Here is a 12006-nt window from a genome sequence, read left to right as displayed (position 1 = left end):
GTGGGAAATGGTGTCAAAAGTAGTTTCCAACATGATCTTTGTCTCCTCATGTTAAGGGTTTTCCTTTCTTAATCTAAAGTAAATGGCCTAATTGCAAAACTGTTAACTTTGCATAGAGACTTTAGTGTTTTCTTCTCTTTTTCTGAAGTTAAACTCTCAGTTTCTAAATAGTTTCAGTCAGGGCTTAATTTTTTCAGTCAGAATAGGGATGAACCAGGTAAGCATATATCTTTAGCAAAATGCAGTGAAGGTGATAAATGCATGTGTGTGTATTAGAATTTAATGCTTTAGACAAGCTTGTCAAAAATTCGATATCAAAAGTGATGAAGCAGTGGAGGGGAAATAATTCTGAATGAAGCTGAGTTCTGAAGCTGGAGGCAGCATACACTGCAAGAAAAAGAGGGCTGTGTTATCAAAGCTTTATTCTGTAACATACCCATTTCCTTATAGAAGTCTCTTGCTGACCACTTTGAGCATGAGGACTTTTAACACCCAGGCTGTTGCATTTACTGAACTATTTCTGCAAGTATATGTGTCGCAGAGGTATTATTAGCCACCCTGAAATTACCTTCTGCTCTTACTGTTTGTGTAAAGTTGACTGAAGTGTTTTCCTAGGGAGTATGGAGATTGAGTATAGCTCAATATTATAACAAACTTCATGTTAATTGTTAACACCAGGCTCTATAAGCTAGGTAAGTGTTGTACAGTTCTTTATATTTTAAGTTGCTATTAACATCAACCGAAAATAATTAACAAAATATTCCAAACATGCATTAATGTAAAAGAAAATGTTGTAATGGAATTAATAATGACTAATGTGTAACATGTAGGATTCATTTAATTATTGTTTTCATAAGAGGCATAATATGAGCCTCACTTCTGATACAGATAGGGATAAGGACTATTTCAAACCAAAATAAAAAACTCTTTGCTTAAAATTCCATTGATTATCTTCAAAGATAGTAAGGAGAAATACAGGAATAAGGTCTCCTGGAGACCCTTACATGTAAGAGGCCTCAAATACAACCAAAATCAATCCAACCAGAGTTTGGAAACATGATAAGTTTAATCAGTATCAAGATCATTGCTAAACAAGAATGAGGGATGAAAATCATCTCATGTAGTGCAGGAACAAGTGGTATGTCTTCCAAGTTACAGCTCAATGAAAAGAGTTACAGTAATGAAGCTACAATATTGAGAGGACATGCACTAGCATCAGAGAATCATGCTGAGATAAATATGGGTAAGAATCAGAGACCTAACAGGTCAGACTCCATCTTATATTCTCATTTCTAGGATCTAAGAATCTATTTTTTGGTATCAGCCACTTCCTAATCACATCTATTATAAAGCTATTCTGATACATTGTATCTTGTTTGGTAAAACTAAATATCATGACTGTGTGACGTTACATAATTTGTACATAAATACAATATCAGGCATTGGCAGAAACTGGGGAAGGGCAACTGTTTTCTGATCCCATTGCTTTAAGTATCTTTAAAAATGCCTTATTTTTTCCCCCATTTCTATTTCAATGGATTTTTCAATCAGGTTTTGAAGCTTCAGACACAAATGACTTAAGGCTTTCACTTTTTGTAAGTAGCATTTTAAAAGCACAAAGAATATGAGGAAAATATTTAAACTCTTTTTTAAAATTCTTTTTATCTCATATTGTTTGCTTTTTGAAGTCAGAGGGTGGGGAATGGAATGTGCTTCTGTCCTGCTTTGCAGCTAGAATTTGGAGAAGAGTCACAAGTTAACCCTAGGTCAGGAAGAAAATTGGTGTGTGCTTGTTTTGTGTCATCATGATATTACATCTACAAATGCAGTATTTGCTCCTTTTTTTTTCTTTTTTTCTTTTTTTTTTTTTTTTTTTCCAGTTTGTTCTAGTTTTGGCTGGGATAGAGAAAATTTCTTTCCTAGTAGCTGGTATGGTGCTTTGTTTTGGATTTAGGATGAGAACAATGCTGATGACACACCGATGATTCAGTTGTTGCAGAGCAGTGTAACACTAAGGCAGGGACTTTTCAGCCTCCTGTGCTTACCTGACAGCGAGGAGGCTGGGGAGGATGCACTGAGAACTGAGAGGGGACATAGCCAGGACAGCTGGCCCAGGCTGGCCAAAGGGATGTCCCACACTGCACAGCCTCATGGTGAACAATAACCTGGGGGGGTTGGCTGGGGGCGGCTGCTGCTGCTGTTCAGGGATGGGCTTGGCATTGGTCAGAGAGTGGTGAGCATTGCATTGCGTATCAGTTGTTCTGTATATACCCTTATCATCATTATTATGTTGTTATTTTCCATTCCTTTTCTGTCCTATTAAACAATCTTTATCTCAACCCAGGAGTTTTACCCTTTTTTCTGATTCTCTCCCCCATCCCACTGAGGGGGAGTGAGCAAACTGCTATGCGGTGTTTAGCTGCCAGCTGGGTTGAACCTCAAAACAGTTTCAGTTTTATTTTCAGGGAAATATATTTTAAGAACAGCAGGGCTATGCAGACTCCTTACAGATTTGATATAATATATAAGCAAACAGTAACTCTGCACCCAGAATGGAAGGAAGAGGAAGACAGCTATTTTTATTCTTTTGTGTGTGTCAGTGTTATGTATAGTAATATTTATAACCTTGTCATATTAATCATTCTTAAAACCATACCTTCACCCCCTTTTCAGTATTTCTAGTTAATCATTAGTATGTAGTGTCATTAAAAAGCCATTAATTTTGACATATGCTGATGCCAATATACAATTAAATTAATCTAATAAAACAACATATAATGTATTTCAAACTTGTGATAAATTTAGCTTGTGCCAAGAGGAATAATAAAACAGATGAACTTGACAAAAATTTTTTACTTATTTAAAGCTGGAGGCTGTCTGGTATACCAACGTAGAAGAAAACAAGTTTGGCATACAATGTATAAGTTAACACCCTTTTTTATTATTCTTGTTTTGGTCAAATTTCTTAGACATGTAAACATCGATTCTAATCTCAGAATGCTAACATATATATTTCAACTCTGAATAAGATAAAACATCAGATTTAATTTATTTTTTTTTTCTGAGAAATGTGGTAAAACTACATGTTAGAGATCAGAGGACAAAAAAACGGTCAGGTTTCTGGTAGCTAGTTGTTTGTTTTAACATAGTGTTTTATTTACTACAGAAATACGTTAATATTTTGGGTTTTGTTTTGCTGGGTAATTTGATTTCTATCCCCCCCACCCTCAGTGCTGTCTAGTGATGAATTAATTCATCCCAGAATTGCTAAATACATTCTTGAAATCTACTGTGGATTCTTGGTTACAAGAAAATCTATATAGGGTTGCCTATATAGGGCACTTCAGCTAATGCAGCTGTCTTCCTACAGCGGGTGTTGTGTTATAATGCAGATGCTCAGCACTTGTTGATTGTATCTGTCAGAGTTATGCTTATGAGACTAGCTAATGAAAAGCACAATTAAAATCTGAAAATACCTTCTGGAAAGGGCAAATGGGATTTGCCTTTCTGAAACTGTCCTCTTGATATAACTGAGTTCATTTAACCCTTTATGGCATCAAAAGTTAGGAGCTTAGAGATAAAATACTTTGTTTGTGAGATTTAGGTTTAACAACGTTTCATTTTTCTCCTCCTTCTCGTTGTTACAATAGTTGTTTATCATAGAGATAGGGATTAATGTGGTACTGAACGTTTGCAAAATCTGGGTTTGTAAAGATACATTTAGGAGCATAAGGTTAGGATACTTTTAAGTCTGCATATGGTGTCTTATCAGACCAGATAAGATATTACATTTACAGTCTTTGCACCCATATTTTGGAAAATAAGTTTGCATTATTTTTTTTAATCATTATTTATTTATTTTGGTACACTGGAAAATACTACCAACAGCAATGATGGGTTGTCATTATATGGTTCTTATTCACTGGATGGGGAAAAAAAACAAACAAAAACAAGCATTAGAAGCATTAGATTTTGTCCTTTGTTACATTTGTTCAACTTCATTGTAAATCTGGAGCTTTATTAAAACTTGGGGATGAGGAAATGTATTGTGTATACATGCTAAAATGATATGTACAGTAAACCTGTTGGCAAAAATCTCAATACCTTTCATCTGACCCAAGATTTCCCTTATCTTAGGTGATAGAAGGCTCCACTTCTTTTTATGCACTTCATGATTTCTGCCTATGAAGTGAATTTAGAGAGAATTTATCATTTCACAGAATCACAGAATTTCTAGGTTGGAAGAGACCTCAAGATCATCGAATCCAACCTCTAACCAAACACTAACAGTCCCCACTAAACCATATCCCTAAACTCTACATCTAAACGTCTTTTGAAGACTTCCAGGGATGGTGACTCCACCACCTCCCTGGGCAGCCTGTTCCAGTGTCTAACAACCCTTTCAGTAAAGAAGTTCTTCCTAACATCTAACCTAAAACTCCCCTGGCGCAACTTTAGCCCATTCCCCCTCATCCTGTCACCAGGCATGTGGGAGAACAGGCCAACCCCCACCTCACTACAGCCTCCTTTAAGGTATCTGTAGAGTGCGATAAGGTCGCCCCTGAGCCTCCTCTTCTCCAGGAGGAGAAGAACAGAACATTTGTTCTGTTCTAAAATGTGTAGCAGTAATTGTGAAGAAGCTTTTCCTTATTATTATTTTTTTTTCCTCTTGCTACTTATTTCTATCCTACCAAATTTGTATTACTGAAATGTAGGTATTAAATCACGGAATAATTGTATGATCTGAGATCAGTCTTACCTGTGGACATAAAGAATGCTAATAGTAGTGAAATTGAGAAATTTCATGAAACTTGTAAGTGAAAGGAAACAACCCAACAAATGTATATGTATTTTTAATATTTCAAAGCCGTACATATTGTTTAGTGTTAAGGATCTTTTCTTTATGGTTAGTCTGTGCCTGTTACACTGAAGAAGTATTTTTCTTTGGAAGCAACTAAGATACTCAGCCTTGAAAAATATACCTGTGAGTGCTTTTTCTTTTAAATTAAGATACATCTGGGGTGATATGTCTTGGAAAATAGGTATGAAAGGGTGAGGTTTAGACACTTGAGAAGTAAAAGTGAGTGACATACGTACGTTTCTCTCCATTTTGTATTTTTCTTTAGTGAATCATTAGACACAGAATGCTTGCCTAGAGTTTCAGGAAGTGATAGGAGTGATAGGTTCACTGTAAAATATTTTTTATATTTATTTCACTAGAGCAAAATGCCCTCATGTTACATATGCTGAAGATCATTTATTTAAGACTTGAAAGATTTGGGATTACTTTATTGTACTATAGCACTCTTTTTTTTAATTTATTTTTTCCCCTTATACCTTTCATTTTCTTAGTGTATCTTCTCAGTATTCTGAGGAAACCTCTGTACACAGAAAATAGTTAGAAATGACCACAAGAGCATGTAGTCTGACCTCCTAGTAAACAGCTGAGTTTCTTTCACAGTGGTTTAAAAAAAATAAAAATCAAATTGACAAGACAGATGACTGAGCTATCACTGTAGTGAAGGATAATGACAGATCAAAGGTAAAAGTGCAAGAACTTGTGGATTGAGATAAGGACAGGTCACTAGGGAAAGCAAAAACCATATGCAAAAGCAAAGCAAGAGAGGAAACCTATTCACTGCTTCCCGTCAGCAGGCAGACATTCAGCCACTTCCAGGACAGCAGGGCTCATCACATGTAATGGTTTCTTGGGAAGATAAATGCCATCACTACCAATGTCCCCCCTTCCTCCTTTTTTACCCCAACTATTATTTCTAGGCATGATGCCATGTGGCATGGGATATCCCTTTGGCCAGTTTGGGTCACCTCTCTTGGCTCTGTCCCCTCCCAGTTGCATCCCCAGCCTCCTTGCTGACTGGGCAGCATGAGAAGCTGAAAAGTCCTTGATTTCGTGTAAACACACTGCTCTGCAACAAGTGAAACATCAGTGTTACCATCAAAAATATGAAACACAGCACTGTGTCAGCCTCTATGAAGAAAATGAACTCTACCCAGCCAAAATCACACTTCCTTAGATTTCTCTAGTGGTCTGTGCTTATATGCATTTTTCTAATTGGTGGGTCGTCATTAAAGAATCCAATTTTATTGCTAAAACTTGCATTTGTCCTGAATCTGTGCTCTCTGGATAGACTGTGGTGTGTTTGCTTAGCAGAACTCAACTGTCAAAGCCTGTCACTACTCTCAGGAGATGCCACATCCCAACTCTTTTTTGTTTTCAGTCCACAGCCTGTTGTTAGCCCAGTTTTTAGGACCTTCTTTCCTGTATCTTCTGTCCTCTGTATAAACAAGTATCATGCTCACCCTTCTGTGCATCATGAAGAATATGAGTGAATGAATTTATTACAGTTTTGATCTGAATAATCGATTGCATGTGTAATTGCTCTACAGAATACCTCACATATGTAATCTCAAATTACCTGTTTGCACAATATTAATCACATTGATTCCAGTACTCTACTAATTCTGCCATAAAAGGGGAGAAACAAAGAAACAAACAAAAAACCCATATGGGTAATGTTAGTTAAGCAGACAAAGATCAAGTACCTTGTGTTTTTGCAATTTTGTCAGGGTTTCACCACTCACTGAGACAGTGATTTTATATTACTGAAACAGTTTAGGCAAAATATTTGTGTAGGGTCATAAACCAACTAAATGTATATGCATTTTGGTGATCAATGAAATAGGCAATAAATATGGAAACTGACATCATATAATAAATACAATAATACTATTTGTATTCAAAGGCTATGTTAGGACAAATTATGATGTTTACTACTGCTGAAAGGGCAATCACTGAAATTTAACTCAGAGATACTCTTCATCTCTTAAAAGCTTCCTTTGTTGTTATTGCTTTTAATTTTTAATTTTTTATTTTTTTTTAATTTAAAAGCTGTCTGGGAAAATATGCAGAGATATGCAAAAATATGCACTTTGATTTTTGTAAAATAGTATTTGAAAACAACATTTCCATTTCTCTAGAAATAAGCTCAGTAAAACATAAACATTGATTTTTTTTTTCTGAAGAAAAATATCATAATTCCAACCTGTTCTACTGTCATGTATTTATTTTTAGTATGTGTGTCTTAGATACTTGCAGCATGAGCTTAAAAGAGGCTTCAATGCATTTTGTACAAAGGCTTCAACAAAAAAGACACAAATCCAGTTCTGCACTTTGTGAAGATATGTACTTTTTTAAATGGCCTTTGCATGGAAATCTTAAAATAATTGTAGACAATGACAGGAAGAGATTTCCAAAAGCTACTTGTTTTGCTTCTGCTACAATATGGCTTTAACTGTTCATCATTCTTCAGAGATGTGTATCCAAAAAGTTTATAAAAATCTTCATGGATAGGTATTACAAAACCATACAAAATCTTTCTGTTCTAGTTCTTAGAGTCAAAATGCTCTACTAATAATGACCTGATTCTCAGTTTCCTCAGTTTAGGTTCATTGTTTATTATCTAATTTTCAGTGGACACAAAGAAAGTGTTTTCATATTTTAAGATTATTATTGTGTGTGCCTCTTTAATTTCTCTTCTCCAGTCTGAACAACACCATCAAGTTTTAGCATGTTTAACATGTAACTGCATTGTCCGTTGTTGTGTCTCTTTCCTTGCTTTGCATCTCATTGATCTCATGGGCATCTTCCAGCTGCCTACAGATTTTTTTTATTATCTATTCTGGTATAGATTTCATGGTATTTTAATAGTTCAAAGTAAGTTGATCCTTTTGCTATTATTTTGTCTTCTAAAAGATAGATACCAATTCTGCCTTTCTAGTTTTCACCTTTGCAGCTTGCCCTCATCCATCCTTTACAAAGACTGTGCAATACACAGCAAGTATGCTGTGTAACTGGGATCCATACAGTAAAAACTAATGTGGTAAAATGTGACTGGCTCAGTAGAAAATAGCAATTTGTGCAAGGGATCCAACAGCTATGATATAGATATGCATATTTGTTTATTATTAATTTGGTCTCCTGAACCATGTGTATCCCTGATACACATGTAGTTCAAAGATAGTCAAAAGAACGCTATCTTACAAACTCTTGCTTTTAGGACTGTAGGCTGCTCAATGTTGATTCAGCAAGCTCTAGAGCATCTGCTCATCCACTTTGTGGAGATGACAGTAGCACACTGGTGTTCTCATGCCTTCAGTGATTCTGGCACCTCAGGTCTTTATTTCTATGAAGAGGCAGGGTAGATGAGAGAGGATATTGCACAGTTTGGATGGATGGAAATGAAAATTCCTGGGGAAGACTGTCAGGAGATGGAGAATTTACAGAGGCAAGAGAGCATAGCTTGAGCATAGTCCCTTGACTATGAGCTGTCACTATGGTTGCTGATGTGATGACGCTGAATATTCTGTTAGACTGAAGAAGTTGATTCTGCCATTGGGAAGAAAAGATGGAAAATGGTGTCAGTATTTATTAAAGAAACAAGAACAGATGAGACAATTCAGAAAAGTACTAATGAAATTATATAGTAGAAAGAGGAAAAAGAAAAATATATTGAACTATAGCTGGTTTTTGTGTAATACAGAAGAAATCAGGAGCTGGGGGCATCTATGTGAGCTGTCTACTGAGCTCAAGACCTTTGTTATTTCAAGTAGTATGGGAAGCAGAAGAACATGTGAGTTCTCTGTGGTTTGAGAGTATTCTGGTGGTGCATGTGCACTTGTTACTTGCTGTGGGACTTGCTTGTGCTGCAGATCACACATTGATTGGGACCTTTCTGTTCCTTTTAGAGACTGTTGCTGCACTTTGAACAGAACTTCTGGTTTAATTTCGTCCAAAAGGAATTCCCTTCACATGCAGAAAAACTGCCCCACAGTCTGAGCCAACATGGAGTAAGTGGGGAAATGAGGGATTGCCGCACTCAACTGCTTTGAGCTATGTCAGCATTGTAGACACGTTAGCTAATCATTTATGGCTTTCAGATTTTGGCTACCACAGGATAAGATTCAGTTTACTCAGCTCATTTGAAAATACCTAGCTTATACAAGTGTTCTTAAACACTTTCATCCCTTCAGCCCTTCCCCTGCAGGATCTCAATCTTTATCATTTTATCAATGGTACTCCAATTAAAACAGGGAACCAATTATGTTGACCTTTTGACAGAAGAAGAAAATTGAAAAAGAAAAGGAAAAAAAATGCATAAAAAATGTTGATATTCTTGAGTATTTATCAGGAGGTTTTCTTCTCCTTTGGGTAAAGGAGTTCATTAAGGAGCTACCACTCTAATTCCTTTTTCCCCTTAGGCAAGTCTCCCAGGAGATCTTCTGAGAGTCCTTTTACTGAATTTTGCCTTCTTGAAATAGATTGCCTTTAGTTTGAGTTATTTCCTACCAAATCTAACTTCCAAGAATTCTATCCTATTGTGAGCAATCTCAAATGCATTACCTCTTAATCTTCACGTTCTTAGCTGTTTCTTTTCTATTAATTAGGGACTGGTTCAGTACCTCAGTTCTTTTCATGGAAGTGTTTCATGAGTTTCTTTATCAGACTGTCTGCTTTATTTGGAAAGAGTGTCAGTATCCTATATTGTCATTGAGAACAATAGTGTTCTGGACTATTTTTCACATAAATTTATCATCCATTTGGTCCTTCAGGTCTGGGAGGGAAATTATAAAGTGACACCGTAATTGACTTATATTTTGTTTATAATTATTATTATTTATAACCATTTGCAGTCTTTTAAAGGCAGGAAGACAGAACTTCTGATCTCAGAACAAGGGCATTCATTTAATCTCCCTTACTGCTTGTTCTCAACAAGATGTATAATATGAATTTGAATTTTTGAATCTACTTGAATCTCTCCATAGATTCTTTTTATTATTATTTCTGTTATTAAAAATGACATGAATTAATAATAAGATGGCTGGTGAATTTTAGTATAGTTGAGTTTTAAATATATTTAGATTTGAGAGGACAGTAGGTAGTTGTGGTTCTCATTATTCAGGGTGTGGCTGCTTTTTCTCCAGTGCTGGAGTAAGTTCCTCATTTGCTTTTAGTGACAGGGCTATTGGCTGCTTCCCTAATCAGGTGCTTCTCTGGAGGGTGTCCTGTTTGTTCTCCATTACTGGTACTTCTGCGTTCCCTAGCAACTGGCCACGTTCTTTTTCACTGGAGGTCTTTATGCCTGGCACATTACTGATGTCCTTTTAATCATTTGGAATTCTTGACTTCATCATTTTGCCTATAGATCTCCTACCAGTTTACTAAAGTATATTTGCAGGGATTGTTTCATTCCTGGTATCTGTTTTTAGGAGTGCATAGGTCTATGTTCCTTCAGAGCATAGACTGTGGGTTCAGTCTGGATTCCAGGTTCCTGTATGGACACAGCTTCAGGTAGTCACTCTGTAGCCACCCAGCGTCTTCATAGTTAACCACTGAGAAAAATATAATGACAGAGATAACTCTGATGTTGTGCTTTTAAAGGGCTGAATTGTGGTACTGAACTATGCTTCTTATGCCTTCTCCAGTCATTCTCTTAAATTACCCTGTTACAAAAGTCAGTGGGATGCTGAACTGTTAATTCACAGACACGTAGCTTTCATGGTCCTTCAGTGATCAGGAGTTTAGCTATACCATGGGAAGTTTGTGATGCAAGAGAATACACTATAATCCATCAAAATGAGGCAGTAATTTATGTATTTATTTAATGAGTCATCTTGAAATTATTTTCTTTACAAGACTTCCCCCACTTGGCAGAACTGTTGATAGCTCAGCATGGTAAAAAAAAAATAAAATAAAATAAGAGAGAAGCTATTTGTAAGGATTTGGTAGATCTGTTGATAGTTGTGGTTATAATACACTTCAAAAAAAAAAAAAAAAGTAAGATAGTTATGATTTTTAATCCTTTTGTATTAAAGAGAAGAACTTGAAGCTATCAATTATGAGTGTTTTCATGAACAGGTGGTTAGATAAAAGGAAAGTTATTTTCAAGCAACTTTGTGGTATTTATTGCACTTTCATTTCCTTTGCCCTGATAGCAAGAGATGGATCTCTGCAGCAAGTGACTTTGCTCTTAGTCTCATTTATTTTATTGAGCGTATCAGTAGAGCAAGGTGTTGCGTGTTGAAAGATGTGTGGTGGTTGTTTTGGAAAATATGCAGTATTTGTATTGGAATACAAAGTATTGTTTATAAACTTAGACACTATGAAGACTGCAATGTTAGATAGCTATATTTCTTGAAAAGTAAAATTCTGAAACTGTCAAACTTATGCAACATTTTTTTTTCTTACTTGAAAATAAATTCTGCAACCATAGTAAAAGATTGTTTATCCTGACTTGAAAATTGATTAGCTCTGATTGTGTTTTTTTTCTATATTGTGAGTGAATAAGCAGTATAATAGCTACTACGTACTGATTTTTTTTTACTTATTTTTTTTTTTCCAACAAGAAAAGCATACTTGGTGAACATAAGTGCCAGTCCAGAGAATTACTGAAGGATGTGCTGGACTATAGGCACTTTGATACCTTAGCTGTATTTGCTCATAAGTTTATTGTAATTTAGGCTTATGCATAAGTAGTTTCTGAAGAAAAAGAATACAGAGTAACGGTACAATAAAATTATCTAAGATAACATAGGGTAAGAAAGGACCTTTTTGATCATTTCACCTAGCTGATACTTTAAGTAATGCTGAGATGAATGCATCCTTTTAACATTGTTAAACTGTATCTTAAAATTTCTTAGATGGCTTGCCTAGCTATTCTCAACAGATGGATTTCTTTGGGTTCTACGATCTGAATCAGAGAATATTTTAAATCTAGGACTAAGATCTATGGACAAGAATGCTAACTTGAAAGGTTTAACTTAAAATAGTACTCAGTCTCTTATGCTGAAGCCACATGGATTTTCTGGTAAAACTGGAAGTTCTGTTAAGACAAAATGTCATGGTATTAATGGTATGGACTTGTGAAATTACTTCTTTATTTTCCAATAAAATTGTCATTATTTATGCAAGCTGGATTGCCAGCTGAG

At 35.7% G+C, this 12006-nt stretch overlaps 1 protein-coding gene across 13 annotated transcripts in view; it reads left to right on the top strand.

Moving 5' to 3' along the window:
- SGCZ (sarcoglycan zeta) overlaps window positions 1-12006 on the top strand; it is a 444851-nt gene that overhangs the window by 297772 nt on the left and 135073 nt on the right. For 11 of the 13 annotated variants that reach the window (XR_011808957.1, XR_011808956.1, XR_011808955.1 and 8 more), the window contains one exon: window positions 8767-8868. The exons of the other annotated variants lie outside the window; for them this stretch is intronic. Coding sequence is in view for 8 of the 11 variants with exons in the window: in XM_072037142.1 (XP_071893243.1) it covers window positions 8767-8868 (102 nt within the window). In the remaining 3 variants the exon portion in view is untranslated. The remainder of the gene's footprint in view (window positions 1-8766; window positions 8869-12006) is intronic. 13 annotated transcript variants of the gene reach the window in all.

Source organism: Anas platyrhynchos, chromosome 4 (assembly GCF_047663525.1).
Source record: "Anas platyrhynchos isolate ZD024472 breed Pekin duck chromosome 4, IASCAAS_PekinDuck_T2T, whole genome shotgun sequence".
Lineage (NCBI taxonomy): Eukaryota > Metazoa > Chordata > Aves > Anseriformes > Anatidae > Anas > Anas platyrhynchos.
The sequence above is the reverse complement of the archived record's forward strand: the minus strand, read 5'-3'. Positions and strand labels throughout refer to the sequence as shown.